An 18119-nucleotide genomic window follows, 5' to 3' on the forward strand; every position below is an offset into this window, starting at 1 on the left:
CACCACACACACACACATACACACTCCACATCCCTCCGTCTGTCTCTCACAGACCTCCTAGTGTATAGCGACCAGACAGAACACTTTGTGGGTGAAGGGGTGACATAAGCAAATTGCAATTTACTTTGATTACCAGTATTTACTAAATTATCACAACATTATAATAATCTGCATTCTGCTAAAATAAATGCTGTTTCACTCTCTAACAAAATACCTCCTTCAATGATACCTAGATATCCATTATACCTGTATACCCCTAGAGATATAACAGTGAGTGGTGTATGCAGTCAGCTATACTCTGTGCTCTACCTGTGTTGCTCCATGACCTCGCTGTCGTGCAGCTGGAGACCACAGTCCCCACTGCTCTGAGTCTGACTCTGGCACTCCCGCCTCATCCCTGCTGCAAACTGGCCCAGCCTGCTGAGGATCTCCCTGTGGAGCAGGCCCTGGTTCAGGAGCCCCCCATAGGCCCTCAGGTCCAGGGACATGGCCAGGGAAGGGGCCACCGACATGGGCATAGGCAGCCCCACCTCCCCTATGTGGTTGGAGGGCATGGAGGAGTAGAGGGAGGCCAGGTGTTTCTCAGCCAGCCCAGGGAAACTGTCCAGAGAAGAGTTGTTCCCCACTATGCCCCCCTCCTCTTGGCCCGAGTGCTGCTCTCTAGCAGAGGTGATGACACTGCCTCTTTGGGGGGTCCCCGGGCCCTCATCTCTGGGCTGGTCCGACTCACAGCCCCCCTCCCCTCCGCTGTTGGACCGGCCCTCGTAGCCATTGGCTTCATCCACCTGCATGTTATTGTCCTCTGTCTTTATCCTCTTAGCCAGAGGCAGGGAGGGGTCCTGGGCTCCATTGAGGCTGTACTGCAGTGGAGACTGACCCAGGCCCTCCAGACTAACCCCTCCATTTTGTGTGGGGCTGGCTACAGGGAGCCCCATAGGTAGTCCCCCTGGCATAGAGGGACTCCTGTCAGTCATGTGGTACAGTGCCAGGTGGTGCAGGGCGGTGGGGTTGATACCACCCTCCTGCAGGGAATGCTTCTTGGAGATTAGCATGTTCCTCCAGTGCTTTGCCCTGCTTTGTTCACTCTCTCCAGACCCGAGGTTCCTCCCACTCAGACTCAGGTGGTCCTGCTTCTCCTCTGACTGGATGGTCTCCAGGACCTTGAGGCACTGCTCTTCCAGGTACTCTATCTCCAGGATCTCAGCGGCGTACAGCAGGTCATCCAGGTCCTCAGCCGTGGCCTGCAGAGAGGCCGTGTAGGCGTACTCCAGGATCTGCTGGAAGGTCTTGGGGGAGAGGAAATCGAGTGCGTAGCGCAGGCTGCTGCGGTGGAATAAAATCTCAAACATCTTGCTGGTGCAGGCCAGGACGGTGCGGTGGGCCGGGAACTCCTGGCCATCCACCGTGATGATGACGTCACACAGTGTTCCCGACAGACGCATATGATTGGCCCTGTGCAGGAGCGTGGCGGGGAGAGTGGGGTTGTGGAGCTGGAGAACACCCATTTTAGTCAGATGATCCGTACGGCCTCGGACCCTCTCTGAGCCCACACATGAGGTGTGTTCTATCCCACCTGCTTTTCCTTTGGTGTATTTATAGGTCTAGATAGAGGAGAAACCACATTAAATATTACATCTCAGATCATGTAATGAAGAATGGTCTGGTTGATTGCCATGGTTTTTGTAAAAACATTAGAATTATGTCTTGTGTCAATATCTTGCATGTTCAACAATTGTAGAGGGAAAAGTAATAATACTTTAGCACTGGCTGACCAAATGTCAAGGACTGGGCTAAAATGTTGATATTGTATAGTAATGTGTCACTATAAGGAAATACACTGGAAGCAAACACAGGGGATTTATAGGCTCCCCAAATCCAGCAGTGCCACATGAGGTCTGTTTGAGACTGGTTACATATGCCTATATGCCATAGGCTGCAAGCAGACAGAGCCATACACTATTACATGTGCTGTAAATGTATTACGCCTCGATCACACCAACAGCTTAGTTGCGCAAAATAGTATGCAAAAGTTAAACATTCACCTTCTGCTACCATTTCTGTCGAGCTGTCTACGCATACAGTTTGACTAACACGTTCGATAAATCCAAAGTATGCACCAAACAGAATGCACTGCAACTGCCTCTGCAACGTAATGCTGTAAGGCAAACGCAACGTTCCATTGGAAATTAATGTACTTCTGGTGTTCCCGAAATGCAAACCCTGTCGGTGTGATCGAGAACTTAGCGCTGCTGGCTGATATACAGTACCAGTCAAATGTTTGGACACACCTACTCATTCAAGGGTTTGTCTTTATTTTTACTATTTTCTACATTGTAGAATAATAGTGAAGACATCAAAACTATGAAATAACACATATGGAATCATGTAGTAACCTAAAAAGTGTTAAACAAATCAAAGATAGATTTTAGATTCTTTAAAGTAGCCACCCTTTGCCTTGATGACTGCTTTGCACACTCTTGGCATTCTCTCAACCAGCTTCACAAGGAATGCTTTTCCAACAGTCTTGAAGGAGTTCCCACTTGTTGGCTGCTTTTCCTTCACTCTGCGGTCCAACTCATTCCAAACCATCTCAAATGGGTTGAGGTTGGGTGATTGTGGAGGCCAGGTCATCTGATGCAGCACTCCATCACTGTCCTTCTTGGACAAATAGCCCTTACACAGCTTGGAGGTGTTTTTTGGGTCATTGTCCTGTTGAAAAACAAATGATAGTCCCACTAAGCGCAAACCAGATGGGATGTTGTATCGCTGCAGAATGCTGTGGTAGCCATGCTGGTTAAGTGTGCCTTGAATTCTGAATAAATCACAGACAGTGTCACCAGCAAAGCACCCCCACACCATCACACCTCCTTCTCCATATTTCATGGTGGGAACCACACATGTGGAGATCATCGGTTCACCTACTCTGCGTCTCACAATGACACGGCGGTTGGAAACAAAAATCTCAAATTTTGACTCATCAGACCAAAGACAAACATTTTGACATCAGACCACCAGTCTAATGTCCATTGCTCGTGTTTCTTGGCCAAAGCAAGTCTCTTCTTCTTATTGGTGTCCTTTAGTAGTGGTTTCTATGCAGCAATTTGACCATGAAGGCCTGATTCACGCAGTCTCCTCTGAACAGTTGATGTTGAGATGTGTCTGTTACTTGAACTCTGGGAAGCATTTATTTGAGCTGCAATCTGAGTTGCAGTTATTTCTAATGAACTTATCCTCTGCAGCAGATGTAACTCTGCGTCTTCCTTTCCTGCGGCGGTCCTCATGAGAGCCAGTTTCATCATAGCGCTTAATGGTTTTTGCAACTACACTTGAAGACACTTTCAAAGTTTTTGACATTTTCCAGATTGACTGACTGACCTTCATGTCTTAATAAAGTACTGTTGTTTCTCTTTTCTTATTTGAGCTGTTCTTGCCATAATATTATTTGGTCTTTTACCAAATAGGACTATCTTCTGTATACCACCCCGACCTTGTCACAACACAACTGATTGGCTCAAATAAATTAAGGAAAGAAACAAATTAACTTTTAACAAGGCACACCTGTTAATTGGAATACATTCCATGTAACTATCTCATGAAGCTGGTTGAGAGAATGCCAAGCGTGTGCAAAGCTGTCATCAAGGCAAAAGGTGGCTACTTTGAAGAATCTCAAATATAAAATATATTTTGATTTGTTTAACACTTTTTAGGTTACTACATAATTCCATGTGTTATTTCATAGTTTTGATGTCTTCACTATTATTATACAATGTAAAAAATAGTAAAAATTAGGTAAAACCCTTGAATGAGTAGGTGTGTCCAAACTTTTGACTGGTACTGTGTATCGAGATATGGTACCATTTTGCGCAAAGACACTGTCGGTGTGATCAAGACGTAATGTTTTTAGGGGTGGCCACTCTTACACCAATATAGCTCATATAAATAGATGCTACGACAAATAGTTAGATGATTATTGCTTATATTTTCTGACCTTCAGTGACCACTGACCCATATCCACTTGATAGGTAATGCTGAAACTCAGCCTGGGTAGTTCAGCAACGGAGCGCATCAGGTGCAAACTGAGCTTTGATGGAATCACGAATTCCTACCCCAAAACACCAGCATTTAAAATGATATAGTTACTAAATCTCTAAACATGAAATAATTCACTATCGCCATAATGTTAAACTGTATAGGAACAACATATAGCCTGGGCGCACCGCACGTCACGGCTCAGTCACGTCTCTCTCTGTCTGATCGTACCGCGAGCATGCTAAGCAGTCAAGTTTTTAAATCCGTTACACTAACTGCGGAGAAACTTTAGGCTCAATAACATTTTCGGAAATGCGACCACGTATACAATAACAAACACAAAGGGATTGCCATTTAGTAAATATGTCAATTAATAATTTAACATTGTCCATGAATTGCAAATAGGTTGAATAATAGCTATTTCAGAAAGTATATTCGAATCACCTGTGCAATGGCAGTATTCTTGAAATATTTTTCTTTATCATTCCCCTTACCTTAGTGGCCTGTTATGTCCTCACTTAGCCGATTGATTGCGTTATCATTCAGGCAACATAATGGCAAGGCAATTCACAGAACCCGCTCCAAACTCATCCACACTCCAAGTAGGCAAATCATCACCCAGGCGACGTCACAGCTTTGAATGATTGTCCTCTGTTCCCGGTTCTATCAAGGCTGGAAAGAGAGACATCTACAGGGCAGCAGTCCTCACAACCTGGGTTTTGGGCAGGGGGAATAAAAGTCAGTAGTTTTTAGATCCAGATGCAATTGAAACCAATTAGTTCAATTAACCATTATTAATCACTTACTGAAATAGTATAAATTCAGATTTAAAAAATACTGGTAGATCTGCCTGGGTGATACGGATCTGACCTTGGCTCATTACAATTCTATTAGTCACTCTAGTCTAGACAGAGGAGCAACAGGACTCACTAACTCAGGGACTCTGAGAACACAGCAACACATTATTATACTCTGTTACCATCTAACATTCTCACATCTCTTCACCTAATCTACAAGGTAATAAGTCAATACCTTCATCAAGGAGTCATATTACTTTATCATCAAGGAGTCATATTACTTTATCATCAAGGACATTGATATAATCTGGCAAGAAATACTACACTTGTAAATTGTCATTTCATGCCACCTAGTGCTCACACTTGTATACTACATCTACAAACAAGATGGGGCGGAAAAAGGGCAGACTAATAATATAATGAGATAAAACAAGGATTTGCCATGAAAACAATGGTAAACAGTGTGAGGTTCCAAAACCTTGTTTTATTTTGTAAATGGGTTAGTACTCAGACTGTACACCGCTGAGAACAGAACGGTCCACTGGGTTTGACCCAATAAGAACAAGAGGCTCCAGAGACAAGGGACAGGGTGGGAGGATGACAACAGCAGAGGGTTGTATTGTACAGGTTCTGGCATGACTGTTCTATGCCACTGAAATACTGAGGGGAATGATTGTTTACATGAAAGTGGCAGTACAACATATTAACATTTTGGAGTGTTGTTTTCTTCTGTTGTCAGATTACCAACCTGCCCTCTGTCTCTGACATTATAAACTCAACAGGCAACAAGCTCATGATGCCTGCTATTGTACAAAAACTAAATCAATTCAAAGACAACATTACAGAACACTTGAACAACAACTGGGGACTAAAATAAAGCGTTTTATAGGCCTGAACAGACCTCATTCTGATAATTCCCTCTCATAACTCAATATGAAACTCACATTGCCTAAATAAATATAGGTATGTCTATTTGGGTTTCTGTTACACATATTTTATAAAGTACAGTTTGAATTCATCATGCCAAAAACTCAACATATCTCCACCGGCTGTGTTACAGGCCACAGTAGACCGCTGTGTGACGGGGAGAGATCAACAACTGTATATATACTGTATGTGTCACAATGACCACATGAAGTAATTTGCTGTACTGTTTTTATAGATACCATTTTGAAAAGAATATACAGGTAAACCTTTCATGACAAAGCTATGCAGATATTATTGAAAGTGACGACAAGACAATCCACTGACACAGTCACAGTGCACAAGCTCGCAGTCAGGAGTGGAAAAGAAACCTTTCCATTTAGAGAGTACAAAAATGCTTTTAAAGATTTTTGCTTCAAAAACACGATTTTAAACAATAAAAGTCAGGCATTTTATTTGTTTTCTTGTGAATATGATAAGATACTCATCATAGTTGATGTTAAAACAGGGAGGTGGTGAAGCTTGGGTCATGATGAGACATTCACTTAGATCACTTAAAGTTCTTCTCTACAACCTTTCTCTGTGAGAACCATTGGATCTGTTGCACTTTGTTCTATCTTGTGTTCCATTGTGAATACCGGTACAATATTAGCTGCTCAATACACACTTCTCCATTTAGCGCAATATAGTTTTCATTTTATGAACCCCCAGGTACGGTGAGTTGCAGACACCTCATATGATAACTCCTGATACATGTCTATGATAATATGACTTTCTCTGAAACCCGAGCATTCCCAGCACTGTGGGCTGCTACAGTAGCTGGTCACTCTCCGTCAATGAACTTCTGTTTGAAACACGAAAGCAATCTGTATGATAACCCACCCTAATACAGACATAAAGAGTAAAACAGTCAAATGTTTCAAACAAAACATTAACAACCATTTGCAAATCAGACATGCAAACAAACTATTCGATGAGACTAGCCCTCAAACATTTGAACAATGTAACATGGAAATAATAAAATAATGTCTATATAGTCAATCTCTTCATATATATATATATATTATGCATTGAGTGTACAAAACATTAGGAACACCTGCTCTTTCCATGACAGACTGACCAGGTGAATCCAGGTGAAAGCTATGATCCCTTATTGATGTCACTTGTTAAATCCACTTCAATCAGTGTAGATGAAGGGGAGGAGACAGGTTAAATAAGGATTTTTAAGTCTTGAGACAATTGAGACATGGATTGTGTGTGTGTGCCATTCAGAGAGTGAATGGGGAGGACAAAATATTTAAGTGCATTTGAACAGGGTATGGTAGTAGGTACCAGGCACACTGGTTTGAGTGTGTCAAGAACTGCAATGCTGCTGGGTTTTTCACACTCAACAGTTTCCCGTGTGTATTAAGAATGCTCCACCACCCAAAGGACATCCAGCCAACTTGACATAACTGTGGGAAGCATTGGAGTCAGCATGGGCCAGCATCCCTGTGGAATTCTTTCGACACCTTGTGAAGTCCATGCCTCGAAGAACTGAGGCTGTTCTGATGGCAAAAGGGGGTGCAACTCAATATTAGGATGGTGTTCCTAATGTTTTGTACACTCAGTGTTATGTTCCTGAATAATCCATTGTTTATCTGCAACCGCACTGAAAACAATTATAACTGAGTAATTTAGTCTCCTATACCACTTGAGATCACTCACATGGTATTCTTTAGTGTTCCATGGGTGTAGCAAAACAAATCATACGTGAGAATAATTTTTTTGCACAATCAGATTGTGCTCTAATGGACTCTATTGCACAAACACATGTTGTTGTTCTGGAAATGCAGAAAGGGCACTGGAAAGAAAAACTGCTGCAGACTGTAATGAGTGTTGCTGCCGCCGCCATCTTGGCTGGGCTGAGGCTGTCCAATCATGCCTTGCTGTCGCTCGCGTTTGTCTGTGTGGCATCGTTGTGTTCTGTGGTCACCTCTGACAGGGCTGTCTTCACCTCCTCCGCTTTACTCTTCTCATCTCCAAATATCTTCCTGCAATGGAGAAAATATTAGAAATGAACACTCATTACAGTCTACCTGCAATGTAATAGAGAAACAACAACAGCTGCGTTCAAACAAAAAACATCGCAAATACACACTTTTACATTCTAGCAGACGCTTATCCAGAGAGACTTACAGGAGACATTAGGGTTAAGTGCCTTGCTCAAGGACACATCTGCAGATTGTTCACCTAGTCGGCTCAGGGATTCAAACCAGCAACTTTTCGGTTACTGGCCCAACTCTCTTAATGCTACTTTTCCAATATATTTTTAGACAATAGCCATAGGTAGTAATTGTTAGACGATTGATACCAGCACAAGTAATATAATTACAGAGCTCCTCTGAGTCAAAGCGATAGAGCAGTACTAAGGACCACATAATAACCAAATGATGGTCTGTTGCAGTGTCTGGGTGAGTGAAAGGCCTGATCTAGTCTTTGGCCCTATCCCTAGCCTAAGAGCAGTACTAATGCCCGGGACTATCATTACAACACTGCTACTGCACACCCTCCACAACACACTCTACAAGGAGTACCATACTACTACACAGCACTGTACACCCCACATGATGCTACCTACACACAACCACTACCATGGCAAAGACTACAGCACTTCTGTCACCATTACACAAGTCTCATTCATTAACAATTATCACCACTGTTACCACAATTGACTACTACAATTTCACTTCACAGGACAAATGGAAAGGTGGTGACTGAGCGATAATAGAATAGAAGTTAAATGGGCACACAAAAACATTGACACGTATAAACCTCTAGAGGGAGCCATACTCGTTGTTGAGTGGAGCAGCCTTGGCCAGACTGTCTAACTCCTCCAGAGCAGGAGGGCCTGAGGCCTGGAGGTCTGCCCCGAACCCGTCTCCGTTAGCCTGGAAGGAGGAGGAGGAAGGGACAGGGGCAGGGGAGGGACTACTCTGAAACCTAGTGGGCTCTGCTGGGGGATGGGAGGGGCTCGTAGTCGCCACCCCATTGGTCAACTCAAACTCTATCTCTGGGGCTTGGGGCTCTGTGGTGATGGGTATGTGGGAGGTCAGGGTGGGTGTTGGGGTGTCGTAGGTAGTAGAGGCAGGTGTGATAGTGACCGTGGGGGCAGCAGGTGTGGTGAAGCTCGGAGCAGTGGGAGCATTAGGGCCAGGTGTGGTGAAGCTCGGAGCAGTGGGAGCATTAGGGGCAGGTGTGGTGAAGCTCGGAGCAGTGGGAGCATTAGGGCCACGTGTGGTGAAGCTCGGAGCAGTGGGAGCATTAGGGCCAGGTGTGGTGAAGCTCGGAGCAGTGGGAGCATTAGGGCCAGGTGTGGTGAAGCTCGGAGCAGTGGGAGCATTAGGGCTAGGTGTGGTGAAGCTCGGAGCAGTGGGAGCATTAGGGCAAGGTGTGGTGAAGCTCAGAGCAGTGGGAGCATTAGGGCCAGGTGTGGTGAAGCTCGGAGCAGTGGAAGCATTAGGGCCAGGTGTGGTGAAGCTCGGAGCAGTGGGAGCATTAGGGCCAGGTGTGGTGAAGCTCGGAGCAGTGGGAGCATTAGGGACAGGTGTGGTGAAGCTCGGAGCAGTGGGAGCATTAGGGCCAGGTGTGGTGAAGCTCGGAGCAGTGGGAGCATTAGGGCCAGGTGTGGTGAAGCTCGGAGCAGTGGGAGCATTAGGGACAGGTGTGGTGAAGCTCGGAGCAGTGGGAGCATTAGGGCCAGGTGTGGTGAAGCTCGGAGCAGTGGGAGCATTAGGGCCAGGTGTGGTGAAGCTCGGAGCAGTGGGAGCATTAGGGACAGGTGTGGTGAAGCTCGGAGCAGTGGGAGCATTAGGGCCAGGTGTGGTGAAGCTCGGAGCAGTGGGAGCATTAGGGCCAGGTGTAGGGGCACTTGTGTAAGCAGGAGTAGGAGTGAGAATGTCTGGGAAAACAAGGGCAGATTTGGTTGTGTCCTCATGAACGATAGCAGCAGTTACATCAGCATTGAAGGCAGTAGTAGGAGCACTAGGGACAGATGTGGGAGTGGTAGTGGGGTCTACATTAGGGACAGATCTGGGAGTGGTAGTGGGGTCTATATTAGGGACAGATGTGGGAGTGGTAGTGGGGTCTATATTAGGGACAGATGTGGGAGTGGTAGTGGGGTCTACATTAGGGACAGATGTGGGAGTGGTAGTGGGGTCTATATTAGGGACAGATGTGGGAGTGTCTTTGGTAGTAGAGTCAGGTTTGTCAGGGACAGGGGCTGGTGTACTAGAGCCCAGGACAGTAGGGGTACCAGGGACAGGGGTACCAGGGACAGGGGTACCAGGGACAGGGGTACCAGGGACAGGGGTACCAGGGACAGGGGTACCAGTGCCGGTGGCAGTAGGTGCAGGTTTAGAGGTGGAGATGTCAGAGGCTGGGAAAGTGAACGCCGTAGGAACAGGAGAGGGGCGGTCTGGGGCAATAGGAGCAGCTTTCCTGGTGATTTGGGTAGGAGAGGCAGTGGAGGGGGCAAGAGAGGGACTGTCTGGGGCTGATTTCCTGGGGGCCACAGTGGTGGAGTGGGTAGGTGTGGGGCTCTTGGGAGTGGGAGGAGAAGGTCTGTTAGAGTTTCGACGCCTAGGTGGTATTGGAATAGGGGACTTTTGAAGAGATTTAGGGCAATAAGTGGCACTAACAGCAGTGGCAGACATTTTGTCCTCTGCTCTAGGAGAGCTGTCTTCTAGAAGGTCTAACAGGGGGGTTGCTGTGATGTCAGAGGTGGAGATGAGGGGGGTTGGGGGGGCTGTGTTGGACTCTGGGGTGGGTGCCGGGGCGGGGGCAGCGGCAGGCAGGGGGTCAGTAGAGGGGGCAAACAGGGGGTCAGTAGAGGGGGCAGGCAGGGGGTCAGTAGAGGGGGCAGACAGGGGGTCAGTAACGGGGGCAGACAGGGGGTCAGTAGCGAGGGCAGACAGGGGGTTAGTAGAGGGGGCAGACAGGGGGTCAGTAGCGAGGCCAGACAGGGGGTTAGTAGAGGGGGCAGACAGGGGGTCAGTAGCGAGGCCAGACAGGGGGTCAGTAGCGAGGCCAGACAGGGGGTTAGTAGAGGGGGCAGACAGGGGGTCAGTAGCGAGGCCAGACAGGGGGTTAGTAGAGGGGGCAGACAGGGGGTCAGTAGCGAGGCCAGACAGGGGGTCAGTAGCGAGGCCAGACAGGGGGTCAGTAGAGGGGGCAGACAGGGGGTCAGTAGCGAGGCCAGACAGGGGGTCAGTAGCGAGGCCAGACAGGGGGTCAGTAGAGGGGGCAGACAGGGGGTCAGTAGCGAGGCAAGACAGGGGGTCAGTAGCGAGGCCAGACAGGGGGTCAGTAGCGAGGCCAGACAGGGGGTCAGTAGCGAGGCCAGACAGGGGGTCAGTAGCGAGGCCAGACAGGCTACAGGTGAGAGCGGTGCTCTCGCTAGAGGGGCTGTCCTGGGCGGGATCATAGGTTGTGTTGGCTGTGTCAGAGATGGTGGCTACAGACGAGAGGGTGTCCAGAGCCAGGGCAGCCAGCCTGGGAGAGAGAGCAGGGAGAGAGCAGAGACACACACACTAGACAGTGAGGTGACTGGGACCCGATGTGGGGACTGGGGAGGAGGGGTGGACATGTGGAGCAGGCAGGAGGTTAGGGTTAGGGGAGGCATGCAGTTAGATATCACACACAGAGTAGCCAACATCAACTAGAGAGAAAGGACACACAAGGGGGTTCCATGCAGTGAGGCACATCAAATAAGAAAGGACACTGTCCATGCACAGACTAACATGGAGAACATGTAGGGTCTAATGAACTGAAAACAGGTCTTTCTAAAGGAAAGGATCACTACACACAACCACCTGAAGGGTTGAATAGTACCAGACACTCATCTCATGTGACTCCAGTTTTTAGACTGGTTTCATCAAGTTCACCATACACAGGAAAACCACAGTGGATCTGTCCACGTCTTTGACTGGTAGCGATTCAACCGTGATATCGAAAAGCTAAATCTCCTGAGAAATTTCCTGAGAAAAATTTCCTCCCACACCCCCCACCCCACCCTACCCCACACCCCCCACCCCACCCCACACCCCCCACCCCACCCCACCCCAAAACAACCACACAAGAAACAACAACACACACACAAGGTTTTTCACACTGCATGTTGTTAGACCAGGGCTATCCTTAACCCTGGGTTAAAACTAGCCTAGAGTTAGCTAACCCTCCTTTTACACAATTATTTGTTAACCCTGGGCTAAGTGCAGTGTGAATGTGACTATAGAGAAATTTCAACAAAAAGCATCAACACATGAGCACACAACGGTGCTCTCTGCTTATAGGAATCACACGTATAAACCAACTGCCTATGCTCAAAAAGTCATAAACATTCATTACAATGTACTCAAAATTGTGCAAGAATATTGTGATTTTTACAAGAGGAGTGAACTATGCTTTAGCCTAAAAATGATATGTGTGTGTGTGTGTGTGTGTGCGTGTGTGTGTGTGTGTGTGTGTGTGTGTGTGTGTGTATGTGCGCAACCGTGTGTGTGGGTGTCTGTATGTCAAGCTATACTCACTCTGGCTCTGTAAGGGGTGTGGTCTCATTGGGTTCTGTGGGTCCTCCTGCATTGTGATTGGCTGTGCACTCATCCTCTGTCCTCACCTCCACTATCGGCTCTTTGGACTCATCCTTTCTGTAGACCAAAGAGGTTTCTGGGATGATTACATGGACACCATGACAACAGACTCCAGGATCTCAGTAACACAGAACTACTGCATAATGAGGAAAAATCTCAGACGAAGGTCATTACGGACCCAAAGCTTGGCAAATGAAAACTGTGAAATTGCATCTGACTGAAGTGTGCAGAGACTCCTTTTTCAGCCTGTCTGCGTCCCAAATGCACCTTATTCCCTATTTATTTATATATTTTTTACCTTTATTTAACTAGGCAAGTCAGTTAAGAGCAAATTCTTATTTTCAATGACAGCCTAGGAACAGCTGCCTTGTTCAGGGGCAGAACGACAGATTTTTACCTTGTCGGCTCAGGGATTCAATCTTGCAACCTTTCGGTTACTAGTCCAACGCTCTAACCACTAGGCTACCTGCCGCCCCTATGGGCCCTGGTCCAAAGAAGTGCACTATATAGAGAACAGGGTGCCATATTGAGACAATAGACACTCACATGAATGCAGCCTTGCCCTGTTCTAGGTTGTGTCCCTTGGCCCCGCTGCCTGGCTTGCCACACAGACACATGATGAGGCCACACTTGTTTGTGAAGTAGCAGGTGATGTCGACAGCCAGGAGCAGCAGGACGAAGGCCAAGATGAGGATCCCTGCCATGATGCCCGTGGAGAGGGCAGACTCCCCGTCTATATCTACAGTACAGACACAGCATGACTCACTAGGAACACTGTTAGACAGCTGAATGAATGTGGACATACTGTTAGAATATGGAACCATCTCTGTTTTCTACATAATGGTTTCATAAAACACAGACAACTCACCTGTCATGCACATTGACATAGTTTGAAGATATCACAGCATCTAATCGAATGTTTTGTAGATGTGAACTGCATACTGGTACTTTGATGTGCTCAAATTGGGAGATCAATGTCCCTGACAAGGCTCAACAGACATCACACGTGACTTGTACCTTGTCTTTGGAACAGTAAAGGCATCTATCTAAATCACCTGCCCTCTAATAAATGCAAACCCATTAAGACGCATTAAATCAACTTTATTTGATATTAGTCATAACCAAAAACACCTGAAGAAAATGCATAATATGTGCTTCAAGAGATGTTTTGTAAACAACCATTTATTTGTGGCTAGCTAGTCACTACCCCACATAATACATGATCTCTAGCATTATCTGTCCAGTTTCCATTGTAAACAAAGCAACCTGAACATCAGCTCTCTGGTACGTCTGCTTCATTTACAAAAAAAGACTATTAACAATTCAGTAATGACCTCAGGGTCTATTTATGATGCAGTTGGGGAACAAAATAATCACAACTTCATTTTATTAAAAAATCAATTGCTAGTTTTCAATGCCATTTATAGTTCTTCAGGAATCAATAACTGCAGTTCCCAACTGCTCAAAACCACTTATATGTATGTACACAATGTGTCATAAAAACAACAATATTAATATTAGCATATTATCATTTGGTTATTTGTTAATTAAATGTCTATACTTTTGTCCATGTAAAAATGAATGTTATTACAAATCTTTACAGTACATACAATGTAGTAAGTGAAAAAATAATCCTTTATGTAAAGTGTCTGGTACTCACCACCATACACTCAGTACTCTACCACAGTATTCAGAATTCAAAATAGCATTACCACTCATTCAATACCCTAGTGTTCATTAATGTCAACTGGAGTGCTGCTACTAGCTGTGCTATGTTGCTGAGCGGAGCGGTACAGTACTGAGCTGTAAGAGACAGCTAATACTAGCCTAGTCCCATATATGTTTGTCCTGTATAGCCAACTCCTATGTTTGTTGTCAGTGCCCATAGGAATTGACTATACAGCACAAACAGATCTGGAACCAAGCTAAGCTGATACCACTGCCTTTGGTTCAGTTCAGCCAATCGGGCTGGTTTGTTCTGTAGTTACTCCCCCACCCACTGAGAGACATGTGTCTGTCTAGGCATCCATCCAGAGAGAGAGCCAGCCAGGGCAGAGAAAGGCTAGCTTTCTTTCCTCTATGTGTGTGTGAGAGAGACCAGCATCGCCTCATATAACTAGCTATGAGAGCAGCAAAACAACTACGATGGACAGGACGAGGGAGATCAGAGTGTATGTCACAGACGAACAGCCCTGGGTCGCTGCTCAAACCAAATGTAGTCAAAACAAACCGAAAGAAGCGACACAGATTCAGAAAAGAAGAATACATAATGAGGAAAATGTTCATGTAGTGAAGTCCACCAGTTTCCAAAACCAGGCAAGAGTGCAGAGACATAGGGAGAGATAAAGATAAAAGGGAAGAGAGAGGGGAAAGGGGGAGGGTAATTAAGAGAGGGAAACAGAGTGGAAATGGACAGAAGGGTGGGAAAATGGGATGAGAGGGAGGAGAGGAGAGAGAAGAGAAAATGTCAAGTTTGAAAACAAAACTGAATCAAGAAAAAAATAAAAGTTAAAGAAGTAGTTTTAAACTGACAAGCAGTTAAATCTGGAATCCGCAAACAATAACAATGCGGCACCCCGCCTCTGTTTTGGTAAAAATCTGAGGGATGGGCCTAGAGAAAAGCAACCACTCTGAAATTCATAGACAGAGCTATGGATGCAAAATTATAGTTTTATCCATGTTTTGAGGCTAAACACTGTTTGTTTACATTTAAGTTGTTTACAAACGTAGAGTAAAACAAATATATATTTTGGGTTCTGATGGTTTACAACTGTTGAACTAAGCTCATGAGGGAAGTTATATTCATCAAGAATCAATGGGTATATATCATTTATATATAAGTCCAAAAAATGTATGTAGCAACTAAGGATTCGAGCTTTAAAGCAAGTTAAAGCAAAAGCACAGCATGTGAGAGAGGACTACGCCACAAACCACGAGTTAGGAAACTGGGGGTTGAACGGTTGTGAATGGGATGCGAGTTTGTCTGGGAGGTGAGTTAGAAAGGAAAGCACAAACAGGAGAAGTGAGGAGGAGGGATAAGTCCTGCGATGTTTCAGTAAAGCACTCTGCATCGCCTGAGGCCTGGCAAGGATTTGTTGCATTATAGCTGTGTAATGTTGCAACACAGGTGTCTGTGGGAGTGAGCAGTCAGCTTCAGCTAGATAAGACCTGCTACGGTACAGGAAGGCTGTTGCATCAGTTAAGGCCAAACTATGTAGAAACAGACTTTATCCACACACATGGACAAAGACCATCCATCAACATACTGTACCCATCACTGTAGCAGGAAAGCCTCTGTCCATAGGGGAGGCAGCCTGTTGTAACACTGAGAAGGCAAACTCATACAGTGTGTCACACACAACTTCGGTGTAGGAGTGTAAATCTAACAGATTGGAAATTAGAAACAAATTGTGTGATGTCTGCCACCATCACAAAAAATAAACGGTTAAAAACAAACTCTGGACATGGTCAAAAAGAAGTGTTTGTTTGGGTGGTCCTCGCAGACAAAAATACCTTCTTCACATACCCTCTGGGACAAACAGGGGAGAGTTCTAGTTTTAACATTTCCTGCTGCACAGGGAACACCCACGAACAGTTCTGATCAACAGCTGGCTTGTTTTTCTATTTTCTTAATTTTGCCTGCTGAAAACATCTAGACGTCTAGAAAATGCTCCTGTTTGGGACATGATCGAGTTTGCTGCCTCAGCTGTGCGTGGCAGTGCCAATGTGAGTGCCCTGTGCATGGTGTGGGTACCTGGGATGGCAGCCGGTTCTGGAGAGGTTCTGAAGGTCAGGGTTCCAGGTTGGGACTTCCCCTGCTGGTTCTCTGCCACCACAAACACATCGTACTCTGTGTTCCACTCCAGTCCGCTCAGAACCACATACTCACTGCCACTGGGCAGCCGGATCTCTGGCTTCCAGTCGGTCTGACGCTTCTAAAGGACACACACAATCCATGGTCAACTTAATGATACAATACAGTACCTGACAGTCTCTTTTAGGAATGTATTCCTTGAAAGGACATGGGTACATAAGCATAATCTTTTTGCATATAAAAATGCACATTGTCTACAACTGTCTATGGTGCTTTGTACAGTGCCCCAAACCCACTGGTTTATAGCAGACTATTGTAGGTATTGTGAGTACTCACTGGTTTATAGCAGACTAGGTAGTAGCAATACTCACTGGTTTATAGCAGACTAGATATAGTGAGTATTCACTGGTTTATAGCGGACTAGGTAGTGTGAGTACTCACTGGTTTATAGTGGACTAGGTAGTAGCAGTACTCACTGGTTTATAGCAGACTAGGTAGTGTGAGTACTCACTGGTTTATAGCGGACTAGGTAGTAGTGGTAGTACTCACTGGTTTATAGCAGACTAGGTAGTGTGAGTACACACTGGTTTATAGCTTAGGTATTGTGAGTACTCACTGGTTTATAGCAAACTAGGTATTGTGAGTACTCGCTGGTTTATAGTGGACTAGGTAGTGTGAGTACTCACTGGTTTATAGCGAACTAGGTACTGTGAGTACTCACTGCTTTATAGCAGACTAGGTAGTGTGAGTACTCACTGGTTTATAGCAGACTAGCTAGTAGCAGTACTCACCGGTTTATAGCAGACTAGGTAGTGTGAGTACTCACTGGTTTATAGCAGACTAGCTAGTAGCAGTACTCACTGGTTTATAGCAGACTAGCTAGTAGCAGTACTCACCGGTTTATAGTGGACTAGGTAGTAGCAGTACTTATTGGTTTATAGCAGACTAGGTAGTAGCAGTACTCACTGGTTTATAGCAGACTAGGTAGTGTGAGTACTCACTGGTTTATAGTGGACTAGGTAGTGTGAGTACTTACTGGTTTATAGTGGACTAGGTAGTGTGAGTACTTACTGGTTTATAGCAGACTAGCTAGTAGCAGTACTCACCGGTTTATAGCAGACTAGCTAGTAGCAGTACTTATTGGTTTATAGCAGACTAGGTAGTAGCAGTACTCACTGGTTTATAACAGACTAGGTAGTAGCAGTACTCACTGGTTTATAACAGACTAGGTAGTAGCAGTACTCACTGGTTTATAACAGACTGGGTAGTAGCAGTTCTCACTGGTTTAGCGGACTAGGTAGTGTGAGTACTCACTGGTTTATAGCGGACTAGGTAGTGTGAGTACTCACTGGTTTATAGCGGACTAGGTAGTGTGTGATGGGTGAGCCTCCATCGTCCTGCTTGATCCAGTTGACTTTGAGGGAGTTGCCTTTGGTTTGGAGTGTTCCCTCCAGCTTAGGCGGTTCAGGTTCCCCTAAACAGACACATCAGTGATATCAAGGTTAGTTAGTGAGCTGAAGTGGTCATTCTGAAGATGTAGAATGTATTACAGCTGGTCAGCAGCTGCTGTGAAACCTTTAACTGGTTTCTCCTAAACCTGTTCCAAAGATGTAAAGAAAGCTGTTAATATTCTGTCCTAGTGTTCTCCAGATGGCACCCTTCCTCCATACTGTTTTGCTAGAGGCACTTGTCTGCCTCTCCAACTAAAAGCCCTCATGAACAAGCTGTGCGACTACTGTGGAGTGCTAAAATGAAAGTAGCATTTATACAGCAATTACACATGATTGGTCAGGACACAGCCAGTAGGGGGGATGTTTGTGCACTGTAAACAACTTGAGAGGGACAAATGAGGGTTAGTGCAAAAAAGTTATTACAATGTGATAAATCTGTGAAATTGTTGGGATAAATTCAAAGTTATATAAGAAG

At 45.5% G+C, this 18119-nt stretch overlaps 2 protein-coding genes across 8 annotated transcripts in view; both read right to left on the minus strand.

Moving 5' to 3' along the window:
* The window catches only part of LOC106581153 (zinc finger and BTB domain-containing protein 16-A), a 30470-nt gene extending 25819 nt beyond the window's left edge, over window positions 1–4651 (minus strand). Inside the window, exons 1-2 of the mRNA XM_014163017.3 lie at window positions 4524–4651; window positions 310–1601 (exon numbers count right to left, since the gene is read on the minus strand). Coding sequence (XP_014018492.1) covers window positions 310–1505 — 1196 coding nt within the window. The 5' untranslated portion in view covers window positions 1506–1601; window positions 4524–4651. The remainder of the gene's footprint in view (window positions 1–309; window positions 1602–4523) is intronic.
* Window positions 4652–5290: 639 nt separating this feature from the next.
* Window positions 5291–18119, minus strand: part of LOC106581152 (neural cell adhesion molecule 1-like) — a 145479-nt gene continuing 132650 nt past the window's right edge. For 2 of the 7 annotated variants that reach the window (XM_014163013.3, XM_082966648.1), the window contains 5 exons: window positions 17543–17667; window positions 16134–16314; window positions 12926–13118; window positions 12320–12436; window positions 5291–7783 (listed from right to left, as the gene is read on the minus strand). In XM_014163013.3, coding sequence (XP_014018488.1) covers window positions 7669–7783; window positions 12320–12436; window positions 12926–13118; window positions 16134–16314; window positions 17543–17667 — 731 coding nt within the window. In that variant the 3' untranslated portion in view covers window positions 5291–7668. The other 5 variants (XM_014163014.3, XM_014163012.3, XR_014381906.1 and 2 more) reach the window with 4 other exon arrangements.

Source organism: Salmo salar, chromosome 20 (assembly GCF_965601325.2).
Source record: "Salmo salar chromosome 20, fSalSal1, whole genome shotgun sequence".
In the NCBI taxonomy this organism is placed as follows: Eukaryota; Metazoa; Chordata; class Actinopteri; order Salmoniformes; family Salmonidae; genus Salmo; species Salmo salar.